At 38.4% G+C, this 25,731-nt stretch overlaps 1 protein-coding gene across 1 annotated transcript in view; it reads left to right on the plus strand.

Annotated features, from left to right (window-relative positions):
- The first annotated feature begins 11,184 nt into the window (after positions 1–11,184).
- The window catches only part of LOC137503077 (uncharacterized), a 112,108-nt gene continuing 97,561 nt past the window's right edge, over positions 11,185–25,731 (plus strand). The window contains exons 1-3 of the mRNA XM_068230517.1: positions 11,185–11,312; positions 17,012–17,141; positions 22,920–23,015. Of these exons, the coding sequence (XP_068086618.1) occupies positions 17,076–17,141; positions 22,920–23,015 (162 nt within the window). The 5' untranslated portion in view covers positions 11,185–11,312; positions 17,012–17,075. The remainder of the gene's footprint in view (positions 11,313–17,011; positions 17,142–22,919; positions 23,016–25,731) is intronic.

Below are 25,731 nucleotides of genomic sequence, written 5' to 3' on the forward strand. Positions count from 1 at the left end.
TTCTTCGGAGCGTGTTTGTCATACAGTCCTAATATTAAAGAGTTCAGTCTGTCAACCTTATCATCAATGTCATTAGTCAGTAGAATGTCATTCCACGGCAATTGATATGCTTCATTTCGTATTATCTCAGTATTAAAATGCTTGAAGTCTCTTCGCATTATGTACCTGGTTTTATACTTTGGTGCCTTGAGAGAGTAACATAAGTATATGAGATCGTGGGTCGAAATACCTGGTACAGCAAGCTGTCCATGTTTTACCACTTTCTGCGGATTGTTTGTTATAATAAGGTCAATCAGTGTGTGAGACGTGTGGTTTATTCTGTGAACATGGTTAGTCGCGTCTAGTGTCAGTATATTGTAATCCATGCCATGGAATAAGTTTTGTAAGTATGTTGATTCGTTACTTGTAACTAGGAGATTAGTATTGAAGTCACCAAGAATGATTATGTTTTCGTACAGCGGAGTTAACTTCGATAATGCCACTTCTAGGTCAGATATATGTTGTATGTCCGGCGCCTTGTATACCACTCCGATCAGTAGTTTTTGATTATTAACCAAGAGTTCAACAAACATGAATTCAGGTCGAAATGGAGTCTTAGGATCTGAGGTCATAATTATTTTACTTTTTAAGTCGCTACGGCAATATATAGCGCAACCGCCCCCTACACGATTTAAACGATCTAGGCGATGTAACGTCATGTTATTCAGCTTTACGAGATCAGATTTGAGTGACTGCTGTAACCATGTCTCTGTTACACAAATACAATGCAAGTTACTGTTACTAAATAGAGCCTGTATTTCGTCAAAGTGACAAAGAAGCGATTGTGCATTGATATGACAACACTGAAAATATTGTTGGTGGGGAGCTAACATTTCCTTAAGAATGTCTCCTGCCACAGCTGGTGAAGGGGAAGGTAAGGGTGAAGGCGGACGACAATGAAGAGGGATAGTGTCAATGACATCACGGACATGCTGTTCGGTATAAATAATTGACTCATTTACGTTAGCCATTGTCAACAGAAAAATTCAAACTACTCACCCTAGTTGTTTCATAAGCACCTCCAGAAATATTTACACAATCACTCTCACACACACTATCACATTCACATACACAAACATTATACGCTATTATATCGCTCATTGTTTTTCCTAGTCAATCTCGTCGCTCACATAAGGCTTATTAATTGTGCCATGCTGCTAACAAACATTTTCTGTCCATTGTCTTTCAAAACAACAATGCGGCCGTCCTGTGTCCACACCCGTCGGAGTCCGAAGTGATCACGTGCCCTGTTTAGAATAGTTTTTCTGATACCTGTCAGGGATTCAGTCAGTAGAAAGCAAGTTCCTTTTAACAGCCGCTTGGCCCTCCAAACTCTGTCCCGGTCATGGTAACGCACGAACTTTATAATTATAGGGCGCTTACCCGTAGCAACAACCTGAGCTGTGGTTCGTTTTAGCACTCCTAAACGATGGCAACGTTCTATATCAGACATAGTTATATCTACATTTAACTTGCCCTTCATCGTGTTGATAACTTTATCATAAACGTTCTCTGCCGGCTCCTCTGGAATACCATGCAGCACTAAGCAGTTCCGCCGGCTGTACTGTTCAGCTTCATCAAGCAGCTCGGCCTGTTGTTCGAGGCGCTGTTCAGTAAATTCCAGTTTTTTTGTTACGTCTTTCAACTCACTAGACACCTTTTCTTGGAACTGGGAGAACTCAGCCTTTAGCCGCTGCAGCTCATCCGCGCGGCAGGTGCAGCTTGCGACGTGTTCCAGGCGGCCTTGGAAGTCCTTCATAACATCTTCAATAGACGCTACACGACGAATAGCTTCTTTCGCGGACATACTGAATGATGCTTCAGGTCAATGACAGTTTAGTTACACTGAGAAAGTCACAAATGGCACTTGTTGGCTGTTAATCTTGCTAATTAACGAGATTACTGGAGAGGCGTTTCACACAACAGCAGCAGTTGGCGCCATCACTGACAGAACAGAAGCGTGACTCATCGGAGAACACGACGTTCCGCCATTCACTCATCCAAGTCGCTCTAGCCCGGCGCCATGTCAGGCGTGCACATCTATGCTGTGGAGTCAATGGTAGTCTTCTGAGCGGACGCCGGGAGTGCAGGCCTCCTTCAACCAATCGACGGGAAATTGTTCTGGTCGATATTGGAACAGCCAGGGTGTCTTGCACATGCTGAAGAATGGCGGTTGACGTGGCGTGCGGGGCTGCCACCGCTTGGCGGCGGATGCGCCGATCCTCGCGTGCTGACGTCACTCGGGCTGCGCATGGACCCCTCGCACGTGCCACATGTCCCTGCGCCAACCATCTTCGCCACAGGCGCTGCACCGTGGACACATCCCTATGGGTATCGGCTGCGATTTGACGAAGCGACCAACCTGCCCTTCTCAGCCCGATCACCATACCCCTCGTAAAGTCGTCTGTCTGCTGGAAATGCCTCCGTTGACGGCGGCCTGGCATTCTTAGCTATACACGTGTCCTGTGGCACACGACAACACGTTCTACAATGACTGTCGGCTGAGAAATCACGGTACGAAGTGGGCCATTCGCCAACGCCGTGTCCCATTTATCGTTCGCTACGTGCGCAGCACAGCGGCGCATTTCACATCACGAGCATACCTCAGTGACGTCAGTCTACCCTGCAATTGGCATAAAGTTCTGACCACTCCTTCTTGGTGTTGCATTCGCTCTGTCAGTCAGTGTATATGGGGCACCAAAAAGCAAGGTGAAATCTGGGTATACAGATCAAGGCAGGAACTATATGCGAGTATAGAACCAATCTCGAGTGTGATAGGAAAGAGAAAGTTAGGATTTGTTGGACATCTCATGAGGATGGATGACAGTAGGATGACGAAGAAGATATGGAACGCAACCTGCTTAAACGGAAATAAGTGGATGAAGGAAGTCAGAGAAGATTGGGAGACTATTGGCATAAAGGAAAAATATCCACTAATGACAGTACTGGATAGGTCCAAATACAAAAAGCTCGTGGAAGGTAACAGATGGAGAGACACCAGGATACAGATTCAGATCACGGAAACCGAGAGAAAGAAGAGGTATTGGGAAGAAAGAAGACTTACCGAACAAGTCACTCGTGATCCTCAGGGGTCGTAACGAACCTAATAATAATAATAATAATAATAATAATAATAATAATAATAATAATAATAATTGATGGTCCCTGGTGTGTGTTACTGTAGTCACATTCTAGTTCGTGAACCATGAGCAACGGCTGAAAGGCTTAGTAAGTGGTCCTGAGGGTCGCGATACCAGTTGCTACGGAACGCGAATGGTTCTGTGTAATAGCCCTTCGCGTGCTCAGACGGCTAGAACTACACAATCCACCGATGGTCCCTAACCCGTTACAGGAGAGATCCTCACTTGGACTATGTGTAAGTAAGGTAGCATCCTGCTTCATGAATTTGCGGAGTTCAGAACGTTTTAAGCAATCCTCGGACCTATGGGAGTAATGGAGCCCCACTCTCATTTGACAGGTAAGGGAATCCTTGGAAACAACTTGGCGAAAGAAATGGAATTCGATGGGGAGCTATCAGTATTAATGGGGCTTTTGAAAGAAATAAAGTAGAACTGGCTGAGTCAGCTTAGAGGTGACGCACCCAGATGTACTAGGGGTAAGTGGTATTCGGGTAAGAAGAGATAACGAGGGAGAGACAGGAGATTGTAAAGGGTGCTTGTTGGGTGTTAAAAAGGGACTGGCAGAGTATGTGGCAGGACTGTTTATGAGAAATACTACTGTACGCAGCATAGTTTCCTTCAGGCACGTAAATGAGACAGCGATGTGGGTACATTTGGCAGTTGGAGGAATAAGGACGAGAATTATCTCAGTGTACTCACCATTTGAGGGTGCAGATGATAATCAAGTTGACAAGTTTTATGAAACATCGTGTGACATCGTAGTCAGGGTCAACAATAAGGATAGAATAGTGCTAATGGGCGATTTCAATCCGGGAGTTGGGAATAGAACTGAAGGATACGAAAGGGTGATTGGTAAATGTGTGGTATATTTATGGAAGCTGATGGGAATTGGAAGCGTTTTCTGGACTTCTGTGCTAGTTTGTGTTTAGCCGTTACGAATGCATCCTTCAAGCATAAGGCTATTCACACCGCTACATATGGGAGGCTAGGGTTACCAGATCCATAAAGTAGACTATATCTTAACTGACTTTAAATTCAGGAAGTCTGTTAGGAATGTGTGAGTTTTCGGGGATTTTTCGGTGGTACAGACCACTATCTGATCTGTAGTGAACTAAGTATCTCTAGGCCTAGGATATGGAAAGTGAAATCTGTCTGCAAACGAATAAGAGTAGAAAATCTCCAGGATGAGGAAATTAGACAGAAGTACATGGGTATGATTAGTGAGAAGTTTTGAACAGTAGACAGTAAGCAGGTTCAGGATTTAGAAAGAGAATATGTGATATACAGGGCTGCTGTAGTAGAAACAGGAAGGGAATTCCTAGGAACGACTACGTGTACAGGTGGGGAAAAACGAACATCTTGGTGGACTGTCGAAGTGACAGCAGCTTGTAAACGTAAAAAGAAGGCCTATCAGAAATGTTTCCAAAGAAGGACTGATGCAGACAAGGAATTGTACGTAGATGAATGAAACAGAGCGAAACAAATAGTTGTTGAATCCAAAAATTAATCTTGGGAAGATTGTCTTACCGGTAATAACCTGGAAAGGCTATGCCAAGCAGCAGCGAAACCTCTCTGGGCAGTAATAAAAAGTCCTAGGAAGTAAAGGAAAAAAAATGAACAGTGTTTTGGGTAATTCAGGTGAACTCATAATAGATCCCTGGGAATCATTGGAGAGGTGGAGGGAATATTTTGAAAATCTTCTCAATGTAAAAGGAAATCTTCCTGGTGGTTTCGCGAACAACCAAGTTAATGGGCAGGCAGGAAATGATATTGGTGAAATTACGCTTGAGGAAGTGGAAAGGATGGTTAATAAACTCCATTGTTATAAAGCAGCAGAAATAGATGAACATGGACCTGAAATGTTGAAGTATATTGGGAAGGCAGGGATATAATGTATTTTTTCCACCCGGAGAGGTTCTTTCTCCCTTATATATGAGGGGTGTAGATGCAAAACTCATATTCTCCACTTTCCCAAACTTTCGGAAAAAGGTGAAAAACTGTTTAATGTTGAAGGCCATGGTATCGTACTTTTTTTTGTTACAAGTTTGTTTCAATATGAACTGTTTGCCCACACTGCAAAGCTTTGTGTAAAGAGGGCTCTTTTGTAATTTTAAATAAAAATTCAGACAATGTGAGTTTTGAACAAAACTGTGGTCAACTGTGAGTTTGCAACAAACTTTCATGGATAATGTTAGTTATGAAGCAAAACGGTTTAACTCTGAAAACGGACCAAGGAAAATATCGTGGGTTGGTGTGCTGTTATAGGTTGGGTTAGCAAAAAGGAAACAAAAAGCGTTAAGGAAATAACAAATTTTAATATGTATAGTAGTCTACAGGTTTTACACATTAATGACAATGACTTCTTCAATCGGCTCACAAACTGGTTACTCTTCTTCAGTGTCATCAGCCCCATCAATAATGTTTTTGAAAAGTAGCAACTCCTCGTTATCTCTCCAGTGGTCCCCGTGATGTTTCCTTAACAAGTTGTTGACATCAAACTTCTTGGTTTCTTTTGTTGTGTTTGACGCAGGAATAACGTTAGGACTCATGTTAGAAAGCCGTTTCCTTGGCTTGGTTAGAGATTTGGACGCTCCAGGGTCTGACTTGTATGTGTACTCACCCCGAACAAGTACGTCCTTAGCTTTAGTTCTTGTCAGAACAATCCTCCTACAGGCCCCCAGCCGTAATAATAAAAGATTAATTAATTAAAAACTTGCAGCGTAAACTGAGAGGTTAATGCTAAGAATGAGGTGAACAAAACATCAACAGAGTGAAAACAATCCCAAGATGCCCTGGGCGCACCACATGCTCTCAGATTGGTTGGAATGGAGAGAGTGAATTTTGCTGCAAAACATCTGATGGATAACGTGACTTATGTTTCAAAACTCCATTTACAGTATATTTTTCAGTCTTATAATGTGCGTTTTGGTTCAAACTACCATCAGAGTTCGATGCGCTTTTACAAGATGATCATGGTGATATGCATAACTCAATACCTTAAAAAATTGGAGAATGAGAGTTTTGCATCTTCACCTCTCAAAAATCCTATTTGAGCCAGACATAGCGGGACATTGCACCCAGTGCAGCCAGTGCTCTTTTCAGTAAGTGTCGCATAATCTGTAGTTGTGACTGGTAATGCATCCTTTCCTAAATTCTACCGGTTCTACTGACTGTTACAAATCAAATTTTTTCTTCCAGAGTATGTTTCAAGTGGTTAAACCACCGCCGTCTCAAACCTATATACTACTTGCTCTATGCCATCCAGTTAACATGCTTCTCAGTGTGAGCTCTAAGTGTCACGAACCTCCGCTAGGGGCGCCAGCTAACGCACCCAACTTTTCTCCGTACCCACGATGTAGTGTTCTAAGGCTTTTGTATCGAGCATTTGTGTGTGTCTCTGGTTATAAAATGATTAATTGTTGTGTTCCTTTCTGTATATCACAGCAGGATATCCAAATTCTTCAGGTGTGAGGATTTCTCTTACCCCCCCCCCCCCCCAAGTAAAGAACTTTCGGAAAATTGGCTTAACGCTATATCAGTGCAAGGATCAACCAAGGGTAATCAATGGATTCCATTCGATTATTTTCGTGTTTGTAACCTGAATTTTAGAGATGGAGATAAAAGGTAAAACTAAAAGAAAACTATATTGAAGCCAGACAGCGTACCTAGTCGGTCTTCGAATTATCCCCATTACCTTCAAACCAGAAAAATTGTCCGACGAAAGACCAGACAGCGACAAGATATTTCTTCGGAAGAAATCTGTGATAAAACAAGCTCTTCAACTGAAGGAACTGCATTGGATGACGAGTACGAAATTCATTTGAACTACGATGTATCAATCCAAGTCAATATTCCAACGAGTAAGAATGCCAGCTGTGATTAGAAAATGAGACATTAGAGGCTCCGATCAAGAATTCTAAGACTGCGATAACAGCTGATGACTACCGGTATCTATAATGAAGTTGAAAGACTGCGGAGGCAATTCGAAGACAACCACGAAACTGATCGTCTGAATAAAGTAAAGGAAGCAGCCAAATATAAAGGAAAATCTTCCGGTTTTTAAAATGAAATTCATAATTTTCGCAAGACAAAATCCGGGCAGTCAGAACAAATCATGCGGTACTATGTGCCGTGGTGAATAGTATCCCAAACAGTTACGAATATGGCAGGACCCCTGGTCTAGTGTCGGCTCCGTCACAAAGTACTCTGGACAGGTAGCCTAAATGGAAAATGTTGATAGTGTTTGTCGGAATTTCCCAATTAGTGAACGAAAGACTTAGAGCTGAATGTAAAACTTTCAGACCAACAGAGAGGAGTGTAACAGTGATCGACGATTAAATGGCTGATTAGGTACCGGTAGCGGTACGGCTCCTCTATGACCGAAACAGTGACAAGTTCGTTTGCGTGGTCATGTTGAAGGTGTATGCGGCACAAATATTGTACAATCTCCTGCTCTCGCAAATAAACTGTTGTGTTTTCTTGTAATCCGACTTTTAATGAAGTTTTCCAGTCCTGCTGCCTACTTCCTCGTTAAAGGCTTAGAAGTCTCCGATCTAACCTTTTAGTTCAGAAATGATTACTGTAATGCCTTTCGGCAAAACAATCCAGATTGAGTGCATTTCTAATGGCCAGTAGATAAAATACTTACAAAGGTTGAATGATGATTTCATCGAGTACGTTAAAATAATTCGTTTGTATTCAAAACGTGGAAAACTGAAGTGCCTGACTTATGAGACGGCTGATGCTGTGTCGCTAACTGTGAAATCTATAGTGGAACGATTGTCTTATCTGTTACAAAAAAAGTAATTTTTTTCTCACTAGGTGATTTTCTGGAGACGCAATAGAAGCTCTATATCGTTCAGTGAGATTGGGTGGTAGATTTAATGACATGGCGAACGCACGCATTATGTACTGTAAAACTTATCCTGAAATCTGGTCATGAACAAAGGGCCAGCGAAATACTGATATACCTTTTTTTTTTTTTTTTTTTTGCGTCCACTGTTGGTAAGCAACAGTAAGACTAAAAAGGTGCTCCGTCATTCGTGTCGAGAAAATTCTGAAATTTGTATGTAGCATGCAGCAGTGGGACGATTCTAATATAATTGCTGTAAATGTTAAGATTTCATATATTTTACGTTTCTATATCTTAAGCCAAGTTCAAATGTGAGATGTTAGTTTCTGTATGTGTATTATCTTCTCAAATAGTAACATGCTAAGATTTATTATTATTCATTTTATATTGGTTTTACGTACGAACTCTCATTTAACCAACATGTGCTCTGGGTGCGGTAAGTGCTGCCATCTGCAATGTCGCTGTAAACCACTGCCTGCTCGATCTGCATCCGATGGCTGCTTATACTGCCTGCTCATTACAACATTTTAACATGGCACTAAATGAAACACTCCGTTTACAAATACCCACAGCAGGTGGCAGCACCAACCGGCTCCAGACCTGTCGGAATGAAATAGCGGGAAATAGGATAGACTGTACTTGTTTTCAGTGAAAATGGTGTACTGCTGCGTGCCTTTCTGCAAATCAAAGAAATGGAAACCAGAATGCCGTGATATTTCATTCCATGATATACCTTCAAGTACACAATTGCGTCGAAAGTGGTTAAGTATTATATCCAGGGAAGGAAACAGCAAGGGAAGTAAATGGATTCCTTCTGATTATTCCGTGGTTTGCAGTCTACATTTCGTAAATGACGATTTCAAAGTGACCAGCAAAACGCGAAAATTAAAAACAGGATCTGTACCCAGCCCTTTCCCTGATTATCCAGCTTATAAACAACCGCTAATTTCAGCGATGATTAAGAGAAGGGATTCAAGCACAGAGACGTCTAACAAGAGCTCTTCAAACACCATTGCAGAAAATGGTAAACGTAAGGTTGGATATATTACATACGAAGTAATATAATATCTGGGGACACTGTACTGTTAATGTGAAGGTACAAAACAGAATAATATGCTGTCATAGATTCCATTGTCCGCCTCTGTGGTGTAGTGGTTAGTGTGATTAGCTGCTAACGCCGGAGGCCCGGGTTCGATTCCCGACTCTGCTACGAAATTTGAAAAGTGGTACGAGGGCTGGAACGGGGTCCACTCAGTCTCGGGAGGTCAACTGAGTAGAGGTGGGTTCGATTCCCACCTCAGCCATCCTGGAAGTGGTTTTCCGTGGTTTCCCACTTCTCCTCCAGGCAAATGCCGGGAGCTTCCTTCACCCTTCCTTGTCTATCCCTTCCAAGGCCCCTGTTCAGCATAGCAGGTGAGGCCGCCTGGGCAAGGTACTGGTCATCCTCTCCAGTTTCATCCCCCCGACCCAGAGTCTGAAGCTCCAGGACACTGCCCTTGAGGCGGTAGTGGTGGGATCCTTCTCTGAGTCCGAGGGAAAAGCCAACCCTGGAGGGTAAGCAGATTAAGATTCCGTTACGAGTCTTTTGCTAGCAGTATAAAATCGTGTCAATATACTGCTCTTTTTATTACTATTATTATTTACGCAAGTAGGGCCTATTTAGTTAATTGGTTAATTCCAGTGGCTCGGAGGCTGGGGTGTGTGTGGCATCTTCAGCATTAGAAATCATCCTAGGTAGGGCTTTCATCTTCACAGATATGAAAGTCGCCTAATAGGCCGTCTGTTATTATTATTCTATGAGTATGTACCTGATTTACTAGAAGATTTTCGTGAGCCCCCTGAGTCAGTGTGTGTCACTTCGGAAACTGCTTACCAGGGATTAGTGTGTGGTTATTTAGTGCATGTAATCAAAGAAAAAACAGAATGCAGCACGTGCTTGAATAACGTTTCTACCTCATTTAATTCATCCCCATTGATAGCTGCGCTAGCCCTAGCAACGATTTATTGGCCTAATTATGAGGCTTCAGAAATTTGTTGAGGCTGCTCTACCGTACTGCAAGAAATCTGCAAGTCTGCTCCAGACTATAAAAAGCTATGTTCTATACCTTCTTTGTGTCAATGTAAGTTTTTAAAGTGTTTTATTAACAATAAGCACCAGGAACTTGTGTCAGAAACTGTGGTGGCCAAAGTCGTGAAACCTCTACTTAGTAATGTAGGGATATACCATACAGACATTCCAGGTTTTCTTGTTCGTCGAAACCTCTTTCTCGAAAAGTGCTGAAGCTATAACTCTCTAGAGCACCACTTTATACGTAAAATTCTTTAATATTTCTCTTACTTTCAGATTTTAAATTTTGCTGGTATGCTTATCTAGTTGTATTCACGCGGTAAATGGGTACGTTTCGTGCTGCCATCTAGCGGCAGATTGTTTGTAAGGCGTGTTACACGTTTGAGTATGGAATGAGCAGGCAGTTTAAGCAGCCATCGGATGCAGATCGAGCAGGCAGTGCTGTAAACGCAATTCCCGCGGCACAGAGCAGGCAGTATGTAGAGATTGAGACGGCGGTGGGTTTAACAACATTCATATATCAGTTCTTTTGTGTTATCCTTTATATGTCGGCCCGGTCCAGTTTGTGTATGTAGAAAAGGCGCCGAGACGGCCACTCTGGTGTGAAGATTAGTACCCTGTGTCCTTGTATAATTTGTGTCACCCCCTTTAATTTTGTAGGTATACCAGCAATTCCAACCCTAATTGTAATGGTACAACCACAAATATGGTTTACCCTTCGAGTATGTTTTAGTATATACCCTGGATATTAATATTTTCTATCCTAATGGTCTAGTCTCGTAGGTTGATCAGCAAAACAGCAAGACTTTCATTTCTATAAGACAGTTATACCGATGTCTGGGACTTTTTTCTGCTGTAATCTGTGCATATAATTGAGGAAGCAGCAGAAGAGGAGGTAGTGTACGTGCTACCAGTATTAGTGATCTCATTGTGTGATACTACTCCCCTACTGATTAGCTATTTCGTGAGTCATAATAAAGAACATCGCGCAGTGTATACAGTTAATTAAGCTAACTTACTGGGCAAAAAAGCCCATACATCTTCATCAACAAGTAAATATGAAGTTTTGTTTCGAAGTGGCTGGTATGGTATGTATGGAGAGTATTAGCCAATTCTACAGCTTATTCCGTTAAGTGAGTTACGGATTTTCTTCATTGAGGAATTGTGATTTCTATCATTTTACACTGTGTCCACAACCTCTGACATATTGACGGTAATGTTCAAGTTCAATAATTTACTTTTGCTAAATGTATAGATCTCAATTGAGAATATTAGAAGGTAATACTTATCTTTCTCAGTTTGAGATTTGTACATATTTTTAATATTTAATGTTATTAATTTTCTTAAAATTTATTTTTAATTAAGCATTAAAAATGAATACGCATATAACTAGATTGCTTTTCAGAAAACGCCCAGCATTTGCGTTGCAAGTTCTGGCAAGTTTTGTGTAGTAGCAATATGTTGTACGGTACCGTATATCTAAATTTAGTGGAATGAGGATTTCTTACTGAAGAGCTACGGTAGTTTCAGAAAGATATCGCAACATATAGTGTGTAATTTTAATTATTGTTTTTCTGTGTTATTTACCTCTGTGTGCAATTTTATAGTGACGCTGTGGATGATGAGTTATTCTTTACACAGTAGGCTGCGACATATGGTAGTAGGTTCGAAATCTTGAGAGGTTTCGATTTAGGATATCTGTATCTTGTAATTATCAGTGTTGTTATGGAGATTCTTCTGTATCTCTTCATTACCCCACGGCAGCTATATCCGGTATTTATTCGTGATGATTTAGGTAACAGTATATAGGCTGCCCCTCTGATTTATTGGTGTGGAAAAGATCTTTGGGCGCGAGTGACGGTGAGTTTACACGGGGTCGAATCCTAGGATAGGCAGCCCTGAAAAGCGTTTCCGTGGTTTCCCCATTTTATCATTAATTATACTTGATTATTGCCGCTGCATATCTAATATTGTCCCATTCCCTTGGAGTTGTTAGTGCAACATTAAACTGCTGGCAGATATGGAAGAACAATCTTCAGGAATAAATTCTGGCTGTGGAAACTGTAGAAGGTAGTTACTTGAAAGTGAAACCAATAATACATTAATAGAATAACCTGTGATGGCCAGAACATGTAAACACGGCACACTTCAGTATTGACCCCTACATTGAAATAAACAAAATACAATTGAGCATATTTTCCTGAAGAGATATGTGTATACATAGAAATCTGTTCCCTGGCAATGTGTAAGAATCGACTCAATTAGCCACAGGAACGAAGGTTGTATTACCTGTAGGGGAAATTGTAGTATTCCTTGTTAGTGCAGTATGTTTACATTTACAGTAAAATATCACAGGGCCCGATGACTTTCGATGTTATGCCCCTTAAAAAACAAGCATCATCATCATCATCAAAATATCACAAAGTGACTAATGAACACTGCTATTGGGTGAAATGAATTCTCTGAGGCACTACTTGAGGTATTCAACCTAGACAAGTTTCATGCCACCTGGGGAACAATGAAAACTGCTAAACATTTAAACCAATTGTTGGCACGGAACTCCCTACAAGGGGCGCTCCGATAAACACCACTCGGTTGTGTCATTAGACATTTCATGCACAGAAAAATAAAGAAAGGACACTTAAAGTAAAAGTTGGTGGCATTGTTCAATGAAAAGAGCTGATAGCTGTATTGTGTAAATTTTTGTCTTCATTTCAACAGAATTTTCTTTGTTTTCCATTTCCAGTCTTCTGGGTTGAAAAGTGAATCAAGAACCTCCTTACTTTTCCCTTTCTCCACCAGTCCCTTCCTTCTTTGAATATTTTTTCTACTTTTACTCCACTCTTCTCTGTACTCTCCTCACCGTATCCATTCACCCCATTCCGGGCATTCGCCTATGTCTTTCTCCTATGACTTTCTCTATAAATACTTACTTCAAATCAAATCAAAATATCTTTATTTGCAAATGAGGTGTCTATCTCGGTGGCAAATGGTACACTAAAATTGTCAAGCACTAAATTTTAAATTAACAGGAGAAGATGAACATTTTCCTAGAATACAATATTATACAATTTATGGTAACAAGTTTCTCTATTAAACACACAGTTCATTCTTAATAAATTTATTTTGTTTACAAAATTCTACTCATAATATCTCCTGTACTTACAAACAAAGTAAACTCATATACAATATGTGGAATTACTTCAAATGATACTATACAACTTGTATAAGATTAAAATGTTCATTGCATTTATTTACTTATTTGTTTTTTTTCCTATTTTGGAAACTATGTAGCATAACGACCTGCTGCGTCTTAACCAGAGCCCCTTTTGCCACCACTTTTCAGTGTTCCTGAAGTGTCTTCACAGCTACCGTAGCGGCCCCAGGGCCCTTGAAGTCCCCACTCTACTTTACCCCTACAGGCAATCCGCTACTTCGGCTGTCCAAACTCCACAGACCCGGGGGTGGAATTAATTTATTCACACACATTTTTTATTTAAAATAACCTGCACTGGTCGAATGCCCTCTAACATTTCATTTATTTTCTCTGTTGCTGTTTATTCTCTTCTTGAATATCTGTACAGATTCTGGAAAAGGATCAAACACTACCCCTGGTACACTGTTCCACTCCTTCACGCCCTTCCCATTGAATGAAAATTTACCCCAATCGCTTCTGCTAAAATTCCTTCTAATTTTATACTTGTGGTCAGTTCTGCCATTATAATTATTTTCCAACCAAAGCCTCTCACGGGTTTCTCCCCATGCTTCTTCTCTTGTACGGGCTCTATATAATTCTCTCTAAGTCTAGTTTTCTCCCTTCTCTTAATGTTTTCCTCCCAAGTTCCTGTAACATTTCTGATACACCACTTTTTCTCCTGAAATCCCCTGTTACAAGTCTTGCTGCTTCCCTCTGCACACTATCTATTTCTTTTATTAGGTATTCTTGGTGAGGATCCCAAACACTGTTTGCATATTCCAATAATGGACAAACCATACTTATATGACTTTTTCCTTTTAATTCTTTGTTGCATCTTTTAACTAGCCTCATTATGACATGTAACAATCTGTATGCTTTCCGAACAATGTCATCAACATGACCCTTCCAGTGCAAATTACTTTCAAATCTCACACCTAAGTATTTGCACTTGCCATCTTTTGGGATAACAACCTCATCCAAAGGATATTCAAATTCAGTTTTAAAGCTCATGTTTGTAAATGTTGTAACAGTTGATTTGCCTCCATTAACCTTCATATTATTTTCTTCAACACATTGTTGGATACCCTCAAGGTCCGTTTGTAATTCTGAATAATCCTCAATGTTATTTATTTCCCTGTAATCAATTATCTCATCTGCATACAATCTTATTTATGATGTTATATTATTCCCTAAATCATTTGCGTATATTAAGAAAAGTAACAGACTGATTATACTACCCTGTGCAATTCCCTTCCAAACTTTCCCTTTCTGTGATATATTATTTCCTACTTTGACTTTCTGAACCCTTGAATTTAGAAATGTTTTTTCCAATGTATAACTCTTACATCCAATCCTATTCCCTCCAATTCCTTTAATAATATTCCATGTTCCACTCTATCAAAGGCTTTGGAAAGATCTATGCCTATGCAATCTAACTGGCCTCCTGAATCCAACTGATCTGACATGTCATGCTAAAATCCCACCAGTTGTGCTTCACAAGAAAATTTCTTTCTAAATCCGTGCTGGCTCCTCATGAACCAATTTTTATCATCACATATCCCTCTGATGTACTTAGCTATTAAACTCTCCAATATTTTACAAACTATACTGGTCAGGCAGATTGGTCTGTTGTTCTCTGGTTTCCTTTTATCACCCTTTGCTTTATAAATTGGTATTATTATAAATTCCTTCCATACTTTTGGTATTACACTATTATTTTTAACATAGTCAACGTGAAATTTTAAATAAGGCACTATGTACCACCCCATTGTCTTCAATACCTCCCCAGTAATTTGTTCAGTTCCTGCTGCTTTTCCTTGCTGAAGCAGTTGGATTTCTCTGAAAATATCTTCATTTGTGAATGAGAAGCTTCTTGTTTACCTATGTGTGTCACCCTCTCTATCTTCTGTTACAGTTTCCAAGTCCTGACAAACTTCTATTGAATCTCTGAATTACTTTGGAACTCCCTCTTCTTCCATTTTCATCATGTGTCCATACCATTTCAGTTTACTGGTCTCTGTCTTGCCTTTCAGCTCAGGGAATCCCATTCTCTTCCTAATTTCTATGTTTCTGACTTTATCCCTTCATGCCCTCCCTATTATTTCACTGAGGAATTTCATCTTGGCCTCTTGCATTCTGCTTTCATCATGTTCTGTTGTTATCCATGTTCCTGATGCATATGTCAAAATTGGGGTGTAATACATTGGGTGCAAAATTTTCTTGCATTCCTTTGGGATGACCCAGTTACAGACTATACATCTCACACATTGATAAAACTCATTGTCTTGTTCAATACTCTTTCCAATTTCTTAATTTATTTTCCCATCTTCTGCAATTATTCACCATGAATATTTGAAGCTTTAGGTCTTCCATTTACTCTTCAATATTTCCACTTCCTTCTCCTTTACCTCTCGTCACCACTACTGTCGTACACTTTTCCATACTTATTTTCATTTTTATGTTCCTTATCTCCTGATTCCATACAGTATCTTGTCCCTGTGCTTCCATTTCATCTTCTCCACATATTATTGTGTCATCTGCGAGGAGTGACGCCTTTGCCTCCTTTTTTCCCATTTTGTGTTGAATACTTTTGTAGATTTCATCCATGATTGTAATGAAGATTGGAGGGGATGAAACACATCCTTTTTGAATTCCTGTTTCTACTTTGAACCAGTTTGTTTGTCCTATCAGAGTATTCATACTACTTACTCACTTTTCGTTCATGGGTTTTATAACTGGTTCTGCTCCTCTCCCTGCCTTCTTTTTTACCAATGCATCTGAGAGCACTTGCCTTGGTACACTGATATATGCTTCCTCAATATCGATAAATATCATCACTGAAACCTACCTAAATTCCCATCTCTTCTCCATCACATTTTTTAGGTTCAACAGATTGAAAAATTTAAAAATTATGTTTACACAGAGTAAGGAGTACAACTCCATATGAAAGTGAAATATAGTTAATAACTTGTGCCAAGAAAGAAAAGAGTTGAAGCCTTTGAAAGGCCATGTTATCAGAGGTTATTGAAGATCATATTGATAGAACATGTCTCAAATACAGAGATAGTGTATCAGCTTGTTGAGAGGAGAATGGTTTGAGAGAATTTGATCCTGGGAAGGAAAATTTCTGATAGAACAAACCTCAAGAACTGTGAACATGTTCAGTTAGTTTTGAAGCTGATTGCAAAGGATATAAATTGGTAGGAAGATTCCAAGGTATGGGCCCGGGTGATCAGAGTGATATGCAGACAGAATAGTGACTGAATTTTCAAGAAGTTTTGTGCATTTTGATCACAAGCGATGTGCGTTGAATTTTTAACAAGAAAGGTCATCTTGTTGTGGTTTCAGTTCCATATAAAACTGTATGTTTTATAGCTATTAATGCGATATGTGTCGTGTAATACTAAGGGTCCTTTGGCTTTAATCTTCATATCGACAGATATGTTAACTTATATTCCTATGGAAGTGATCATTGTTTCAGAAGTCATGTAAAACTGGAGGTCCTTAGCTTTGACCAAAGTATCAGTCATAGAAAACCTTGAGGTCTTATAGGTATGATCACAGTATCAACAATCATGTAAAATTTCAAGTTTTTCAGTGTGATCACAATATTCACGGTCATATAAAATTATAAGCTTGTTGCTTAGTCTGTTGACAAACCACATAAGTAGCAATGACAGCAATAAGGTAATATATTTTTCTGGCTTATGTTTCAGTGTAAGCTCATTGGAAGTAATCAACAATCCCAGTACCTTCTGACTACTTCAGTTGTAGTGCAAAATGGACCTTGAAGTAAAGATCAAAGAGGAACCAGCCTGGCTTGAAGGAACAACAACTGCATCACTTGTAAGCTCATTCTAGATAACTTTATAGAGGTCAGAAATTAACCCTTAATAGCTGAATAAGTTTGGCAGCGGAATAAATTTCTGTGTGATTCCACCATTTGCTGCATGAGCATCTATGCGTGATATGACTCTGTTTTGTTTCTTTGTCTGGGAATACACCACCAAGCTTTACACAAAGCTGCCAATATTTAGGAACTTAAGGTTGGCACTGGATTAGTCTGCACTTTTTACTGTCAGTGTCAAAATTACTTTGGTTTAAGCGTTGCACCTCTTCTGTTCTTCCCCCCTGATTATAATAGAGAATGGTTGGCCCATTGTGTTTTTTAACTAATATCTTCCAACACTACTGCACCACCATTAGCACCACATGTTAAAAATAATTACTCCTATCGTAATTAGTGTAGAAGAAGTTAAATCACAAATATTTCGTTAGTGTTTTTGAGGCTGGATACACCAGTCTGCTACATAAACTGCCAACACAGGTGTGATTATTCTGGGTTAACCTCGAATCCTCAATGTGCTGGAATATGTGTGTGGTAAGGAAAGAGCAGATTTGCCTATGGCATACGAGGGATAAAATAGCTCAAAATCTGAATGCATGTTTTCTCAAAATAAGTATTTTGCTCAGACGTTGAACTCATTTAGAAGACAGAATAGTGATTAGTTTATTTTATTCCTAATTAAATGCAGGTCAGATTCTATGTTATATACAGTACCTTATCTAAGGGGTCTAGAATACATGATTTCTGAGAAAAATGTGCTTAATATGCCCCTTTATAGTGGGCTCTGACACTTCAAGGACTCATGCCACATTAAACAAAAAATTTCCTTTCCTCTTTGTCATTACTTCCCTCTCCTTTTTGTGTATCCATTTCATCCATTCCATAGTTCCAGCTACTGTTCTCTTCTATATTGAATGGGTTAAGTCAGTATATTCTAGAACTTGATACTTAAATCCACTTTTATTAGTAAGTTAACTTATATTAGAACATAAGCTTTTGATCACAGTCCCTCCTCCCATTTAGTGCCGAAAATGTTTTATGAATCCAAGTGAGAAATTTAAATATTTTGTAGTAGATCATAAAAGTTCTTCTGAAACAGTAGATGCACACACCAACACTGCTCACCCTCCACTGACAGTGTCCTCATCCCCATATACCTTCACAGAGCACTACATTACATGCTTGTAGTAGTGAAATATTTCATTTCTAGTTGCTTTGACTTCAGGCTTTGTCACATCTTTTTCTGGTATAAGGCTGTGATAAGCCTGCTTCTTTCATTTTTATTTTTTTATTTTACAATTGGAAGCATTGAAATATGCTGTTTGAAACAGAAGTGTCTTAGTGCTTTATGTAGTGCCTGTGATCTCGGCAAAACCAGAGTAGAGAATGTGATTCCATTATTTCAAGTTATTTTAATCTGTCTATAAAGAAACTCTATGCTGAGAACAAAAAATTATTTAGAAGAGTTGTAACATTTTTAATTTGTTCAAACAACTTTTAATATTTGACTGATATGATTGTACATATGAAAACAGTCATACAATTTTGTGTTTATGGCTATAGCTGCTTCCTTCCAAATTCTGTGTGAGATGGCCTCAATTCCATCCCTGGTAGTATATCTTCTGCTATGGCTAGAAAATGTTTCGTATTTTATATTTTGTTCTCAGTCTCATCCTTTCCCTGACATAAGGAGTGAGCAATAATTGTAACACAATTCTCAGTACATCATTTGGTACCGAGCTCGATAGCTGCAGTCGCTTAAGTGCGGCCAGTATCCAGTATGGAATAATATCAATAAGTTAATTTATTGAATTTACCACCTAATCAATACAAAATGTCATACTTTAGTTGGTTTACTTTGGCATATTCACAAAAATGGTACATGTTTCGCCTTGAATTCAGGCATCATCAGCCATTATCTTAACTTTAAAATAGAAACAGGCATCTGATTTATATATACATGAAATAAAATTAAAAAACCTTGGAGAGACTAAAATTACAATTAACATATAGTAAAAGAATTAAAGTTAAGTTTGTTATAAAGATATTACAATGAGTCAGTAATAATTACAATTGGTGAAAGTAATGGTGATATGACATTAGAAGGTTTCTATTATAATTAAAAAGAAAGAACAAAGCAACAGTCTGTCATAAACGAGTGATAGGATTGCTAAAAATTATGTTGGCCGACCAGCGGTTACAACGAAAATGACAAAGATGGTCGTGTTTAATAAAAATGTAGCATAAGATAATAGTGTAATATGGTCATGTGACCGTCAATACTTGTTGACTAGAGATAAATCGAAAGTCAATGGCATATGGTGATATGGTTCAGTTTAATAAAAATACAAAGTTGAATAACGATGTTTAAATAGGGCCTTTATGGACCATCTCAATTTGTTGCAAATACTGCAATGTTCTTAAGAATGTGTGGATGATTGACATTTGAGTCGAAACAGAAGTGTTACAGTTGAATCTGTAAAAGGAAACAAAAAACGTGGTGTTAATTGAGTGAAAAATCGTAATTGAATGTTAAAGTGAAGATTGTGTACACTTACCATTAGACTAAGAGAGGGTAGTTTGTTACGTTATTACGTTATTAACTGAGCGTTATTGTCGACTGTCTGCTTCTTACTGCGAGTGTTGTAACAGTATGTTTGAGTTGGAGGTGGAACTGTTTGCGAAGGCTTGGCTTGTTTGTAGTGCTTGGAGGGGAGTTGCTATTGGCAGAAGAGAGAGGGGGAAGTGTGCTTCTGCGCGGGTTGTAATAGTGAGATGCCGTTGGAGGGAGCGAAAATACAGTGGGTGTGGCTCACGGTCTATTGGTTGCATTTGAATTAGAGGTAATGGCGGTGAGGGGAAGGAGCGGATTGTGTTAGTTGTAGAGGAGGTAGGGGGGGCTTATTGAATTGATGTTGAAAACTTTTAGGAATATATTGGTGAGGGGAATTGAATCTTGTAATAGACATAAAGTCTGTTCGTACGAGGGGCTTTTTTTATCAATGATATCGTTTAAGTTCTTATCTTTGTTGAAATGTTGGTCTAGGAAAATGAATAAATTTTCATACTCAGTTGTACCATGGAGGCCACTGCGTAGGCTAATTGTAGCTACCGGCAGTGCCAATGCACTATCCAGCGTCTTGGTAGGTGTGCTAGGTACCAACTGATGAGCCCAGCCTAGCACATGGGGGCGAAACGCTGGCAACAAGAATGAGTTAGCTGGAAAATTTATAATGTCCAATAACGGACCATTTATATTGGTATTATAAATTTACTCATTCGGAACAAATATTTCAGATTCCCTATGGGAATCAACATCTATAACATCTGATGGCCAAGCAGGCATCAATTTTTGATAATGAGACAAAGTCTCTCATAGTGCATTGGCACTGCCGGTAGCTATAATTAGCCTACGCAGTGGCCTCCATGGTATGCACTATCCGGCGTCTTGGTAGGTGTGCTAGGTACCAACAAATGAGCCCAGCCTAGCACATGGGGGCAAAATGCTGGCAGCAAGAATAAGTTAGCTGGAAAATTTATAATGTCCAATAACGGACCATTTATATTGGTATTATAAATTTACTCATTCGGAACAAATATTTCAGATTCCCTATGGGAATCAACATCTATAACATCTGATGGCCAAGCAGGCATCAATTTTTAATAATGAGACAAAGTCTCTCATAGTGCATTGGCACTGCCGGTAGCTACAATTAGCCTACGCAGTGGCCTCCACGGTATGCACTATCCAGCGTCTTGGTAGGTGTGCAAGGTACCAACTGATGAGCCCAGCCTAGCACATGGGGGCGAAACGCTGGCAACAAGAACGAGTTAGCTGGAAAATTTATAATGTCCAATAACGGACCATTTATAAAGGTTCTTTAAGTTGTGCTGTATTTTGTTTGTTGTATCTTTATTAATTATAGTATAGGTTTTGTCTGATAGAAAGGTTTCTGTTTTATCTATGTAATCTTCTTTATTCATTATTACTATGGTGTTGCCTTTATCTGCTTTGGTTATTACTACATTACTATTATGGATTTTAGATTTCAGATTTAGGATTTGTTTTGAGATGTTGTAGTTGTTGTTAGATGTTATCTCATTAAACAATGTTGGGAGTCTCTTTTTTACTTCATAACGTACGTCCTTTTGCTTCTCAATCGGAATTTGTTTATCAATATTAGTTTCGGTTTCTGCGATGGTAGTAATTATGTCGTCTGCTTTTTTGTGATTAGGCAAATTATATTTAATACCCTTATCCAATAGATTCATCTCTTGTTTGGAGAAGGCAGTATTAGAAAGATTGACAGTAGTGGAAATGTTAGTCAAATGGGAAGGGGGCACTTTGTTAGTTGTGTTATGGTCGGAAGTTTTGCGTTTGTTTTCTTGTAAACAAGATAATTTATGGTTTAGGGTTTTCTGTTTCCTGTCTAATATGTAAGATAGTTTAAGGTCAGTGTGCCTTAAAAATGAATTCCATTCAAGTGGAGATAGTTTTTGAGAGATGGTCAAAAGTGTCTTATATAATTGTAAATTCAATAGAGATTTCTTCCTGTATAATAGCTTGATTTCATTTTTTAACCATAGTCTGTTTACTTTCTTTTGAGTGACATTAGATTTTGAATGGGGATGACCTTTTCGTTGCAAAGATTTGAGAAACTTAGGAACCAACTCTAATTTCAAGCAATCTTTAAGAAACTTAATATCTCTAGAAATCTTGCTTATTTAAATTCTTAGGTTCAAATACTTATTAGGTTTTATCATTGCCTGGTTGGCATTAATATTACATGTGATAAATATCATTCTTGATCCGTATTGATGATACTTGAATGGAATAATATCAATAAGTTAATTTATTGAATTTACCACGTAATCAATACAAAATGTCATACTTTAGTTGGTTTACTTTGGCATATTAACTAAAATGGTACAAGTTTCGCCTTAAATTCAGGCATCATCAGCCATTATCTTAACTTTAAAATAGAAACAGGCATCTGATTTATATATACATGAAATAAAATTAAAAAACCTTGGAGAGACTAAAATCACAATTAACATATAGTAAAAGAATTAAAGTTAAGTTTGTTATAAAGATATTACAATGAGTCAGTAATAATTACAATTGGTGAAAGTAATGGTGATATGACATTAGAAGGTTTCTATTATAATTAAAAAGAAAGAACAAAGCAACAGTCTGTCATAAACGAGTGATAGGATTGCTAAAAATTATGTTGGCCGACCAGCGGTTACAACGAAAATGACAAAGATGGTCGTATTTAATAAAAATGTAGCATAAGATAATAGTGAAATATGGTCATGTGACCGTCAATACTTGTTGATTAGAGATCATCAATATGGATCAAGAATATTTATCACATGTAAGCAGTATCCAGTAATCGGGAGATAGTGGGTTCGAGTCCCCCTGTCAGCAGCCCTGAAGATGGTTTTCCGTGGTTTCCCATTTTCACACCAGGCAAATGCTGGGGCTGTACCTTAAATAAGGCCACAGCCACTTCCTTCCCATTCCTATACCTTTCCTATCCCATCGTCGCGATAAGACCCATCTGTGTCGGTGCGACGTAAAACAAATAGCAAAAAAAAACATCCTTTGGTTATATTATAACAATCCTCTGCTGGTAGAAATCTTCCTTAAACATTAGTGAAATTCTGAAAGTAACTGTAATACTGGAAATGAATGAATTAACATACACATTTGTTGGTGACTATATTTGTAGATATGTGCTATGAGCATACCTAATATATCTTATTTTCCACAGGAAAATATTGAACATGTATCAGAAGTGATAGCTCTGAAGGAAGAAGTTAAATCAGAGTTAACAGAGCCAGAGTCAACGCAGGAAAACTCTCTTGAGGTAATTTAGTATTAAAAACTTCATTTTTTGTCCGTATTGACTCAAGATTTTACAATGCTTAGTAAAGCTAAAGGTTCCACCTATTCAATACGTTATCGTAATGGTCTATTTAGAACATCACATATTTATTTAACTTATCATAAAATACATCTTTGGTACCGGTTTCGGCAATCCACTATGCCATCATCAGCCATTGAGTTTTTTTTATAGCAAGGAACATTCAAAAATTTTAAAAATATGCAATAGCAAGTCCTATTCTTACATGAAAAACATTAAAAATATAGCTAAATAGCATAGGCCCATTGTACTATACAAATTAACATGTCTTTTTTGAAAAATACAATATTATTTAGTGCATCTAAAATTATTTTATATATAATTGGCAAAGTCTATGATTTGGTATACCTTATGTACAATAGAATCATGTAAAATTGATAAAAGAATCTACTTTTTGCCATTTAACCAGTTTTTAAAACAACAAGTCCTATTTTACATGGAAAATATTAAAACTTGGCTAGTTAGTATTAACCCTTTTTTTATGTTATACAAGTAACATGTTTTGTTAAAAAATAAAGTATCTTTTTGTGCGTCTAGAATTGTTTTTTAGGTGCTTAAAAAGACTATGGTTTGATATAGTTGATACACAGGAAATTTGATGTTTCTATAAAAACCTCTGTCATTTTTAACACAGTTTCTTAGTTCCTCATAATATGCGACTTATACTGTTTTAGATAATAAATACAGGTTCTTCTTCCTTAAAACTTATTGAAACAACAATCTGTTTGACTATGTAAGTCCTGATGTGTTTTTTCTTGTTTGAGTATTGCTTCTAGTATTTTCCAATGTAAATAACTGTGTGGCTGAGGCCGAAACTGTGGTTAAGATCTTGAATATTATTTTATGTGCCAGATGGAAATGGGCCGTAAATAGTGTTAATCTCGAACCAGTACGGACCTAAAAAAGGAAATAGTGAAATGAGTATGAGTTATTGAGAACGATACGCGGTACTATAGAAAAGAATTGAAGATATGAAACTCACCTCAGGTTGAATGTAACAGCGTGCAGAGAGAGTGAGGAACAACTGCTGAATGTCTAACGCCAACCAGCCGGGTCAGCTGTAAGGCGGGGCGTATTATGTAGGGGAAGGGGACACAGGAGAGGTTGCGTTCGCGTGTGCCTGTGTGTCAGGGGGGCGTGGACTTTGCCGGGGATAGTAGGCTAGCGCGCTACGTAATATTTTATATACGGATTGATTTTTAAACTAAATACTAGAAGCAATACTCAAACAAGAAAAAACACATCAGGACTTACATAGTCAAACAGATTGTTGTTTCAATAAGTTTTAAGGAAGAAGAACCTGTATTTATTATCTAAAACAGTATAAGTCGCATATTATGAGGAACTAAGCCCGCTGTCACACAGGGCATCGAACGATCAAGAGCGACCAACTGGCATCGAGTACTAACGACTAAATTCATTTACCTTGTCACACTGCTCATCGATCGAGAGGGATCGACTGCACGGAAACAGCTGATACTCCCGCCCAGTACCGTACAGGCTACAGATGTATTCATATTCACGAGAGAAAAAGAATGTGTTGTGAAAGCGATAATTCGGGTGGAAATATGATTCTAACCTATGAATATATTAGGAGAAAGGAAAGAACCAGACGATCGCAGTGGACAAGCTAAAGAGCCATAGAGAATTCCACCAAAGTGTGCCTTTGTTGCGGAATGACGAAGAAAAATTCAGGAACTAGTACCGAATGCCCGTCAATAATTACGGTATAAGGAATTAGAGGAAAAAATGAAGTCAATAATAAACATCAGGCAAACAAATTACAGGAAAAGTATAAGTTCTGAGGAAAGGCTGACACTATCGTTAAATTCAATATTCACAACGATTTTTTTAGGTTTAAAGTCAAAAGTGATGTTCACCTTCGAAACAACTACTGTATGTCCGTGGCAAAATATATCAAATAAAAGATTAGTGGCATTCTGCAGGATTCTAATAAAGTATTGATAAAAAGGACTGAAAACTGTTATGTACATTAATTTGAATTCATAATTTGAAGGTGCTACCATCAACAGTGGAAATATATTTATTTAGGCCTACAGGTTTCTGGACATTGGTGACTCATACAGATTTAGGATTGCTCACAATACATCAGTGGATTTGTTCCTGTTATATATGATGCCATTCATAGAGCACTACAGCCAGAATTCTTGACAGGGTGAAAATTCCAACAAAAGCCTCACAAAAGTGGCTCATTGTATTTCAAATATAAGATTAATACCATTTATGCTTATTTGTTTTAATGATGCTGGATCTTGGGGCATAATTACTGTCTTTTCAAATGATATTTTGAGGTGTTTATTAGATGGAGGTTAACAGCTTTTTTTTTTTTTTTTTTTTTTTCATACCACTTGGTGAGATCCCACCTACCAAAATAATAGACATATCAAGAAATGCTTCCAGTCAAAATTTACATTACCTAATGTACAAATAGTGTGTCAAGTTTCATTACAATCCTGTAAATAATTTTGAAAGAAAGAAAAATGCACATATGCTCTGAATATTGTGAAAATGATAAAAGCAATGGAGTTCCTTACACTGTTTCTCTCCCTCATGATCCTCTGCAAATCTCTTGTCACCTCTCCTCTTCTTTGTTATTGTGCCATGTTCAGAATAGTATCATATTGCTTTCATGACAAGC

The sequence above is a fragment of the Anabrus simplex genome, chromosome X (genome assembly GCF_040414725.1).
Source record: "Anabrus simplex isolate iqAnaSimp1 chromosome X, ASM4041472v1, whole genome shotgun sequence".
Taxonomy (NCBI): domain Eukaryota; kingdom Metazoa; phylum Arthropoda; class Insecta; order Orthoptera; family Tettigoniidae; genus Anabrus; species Anabrus simplex.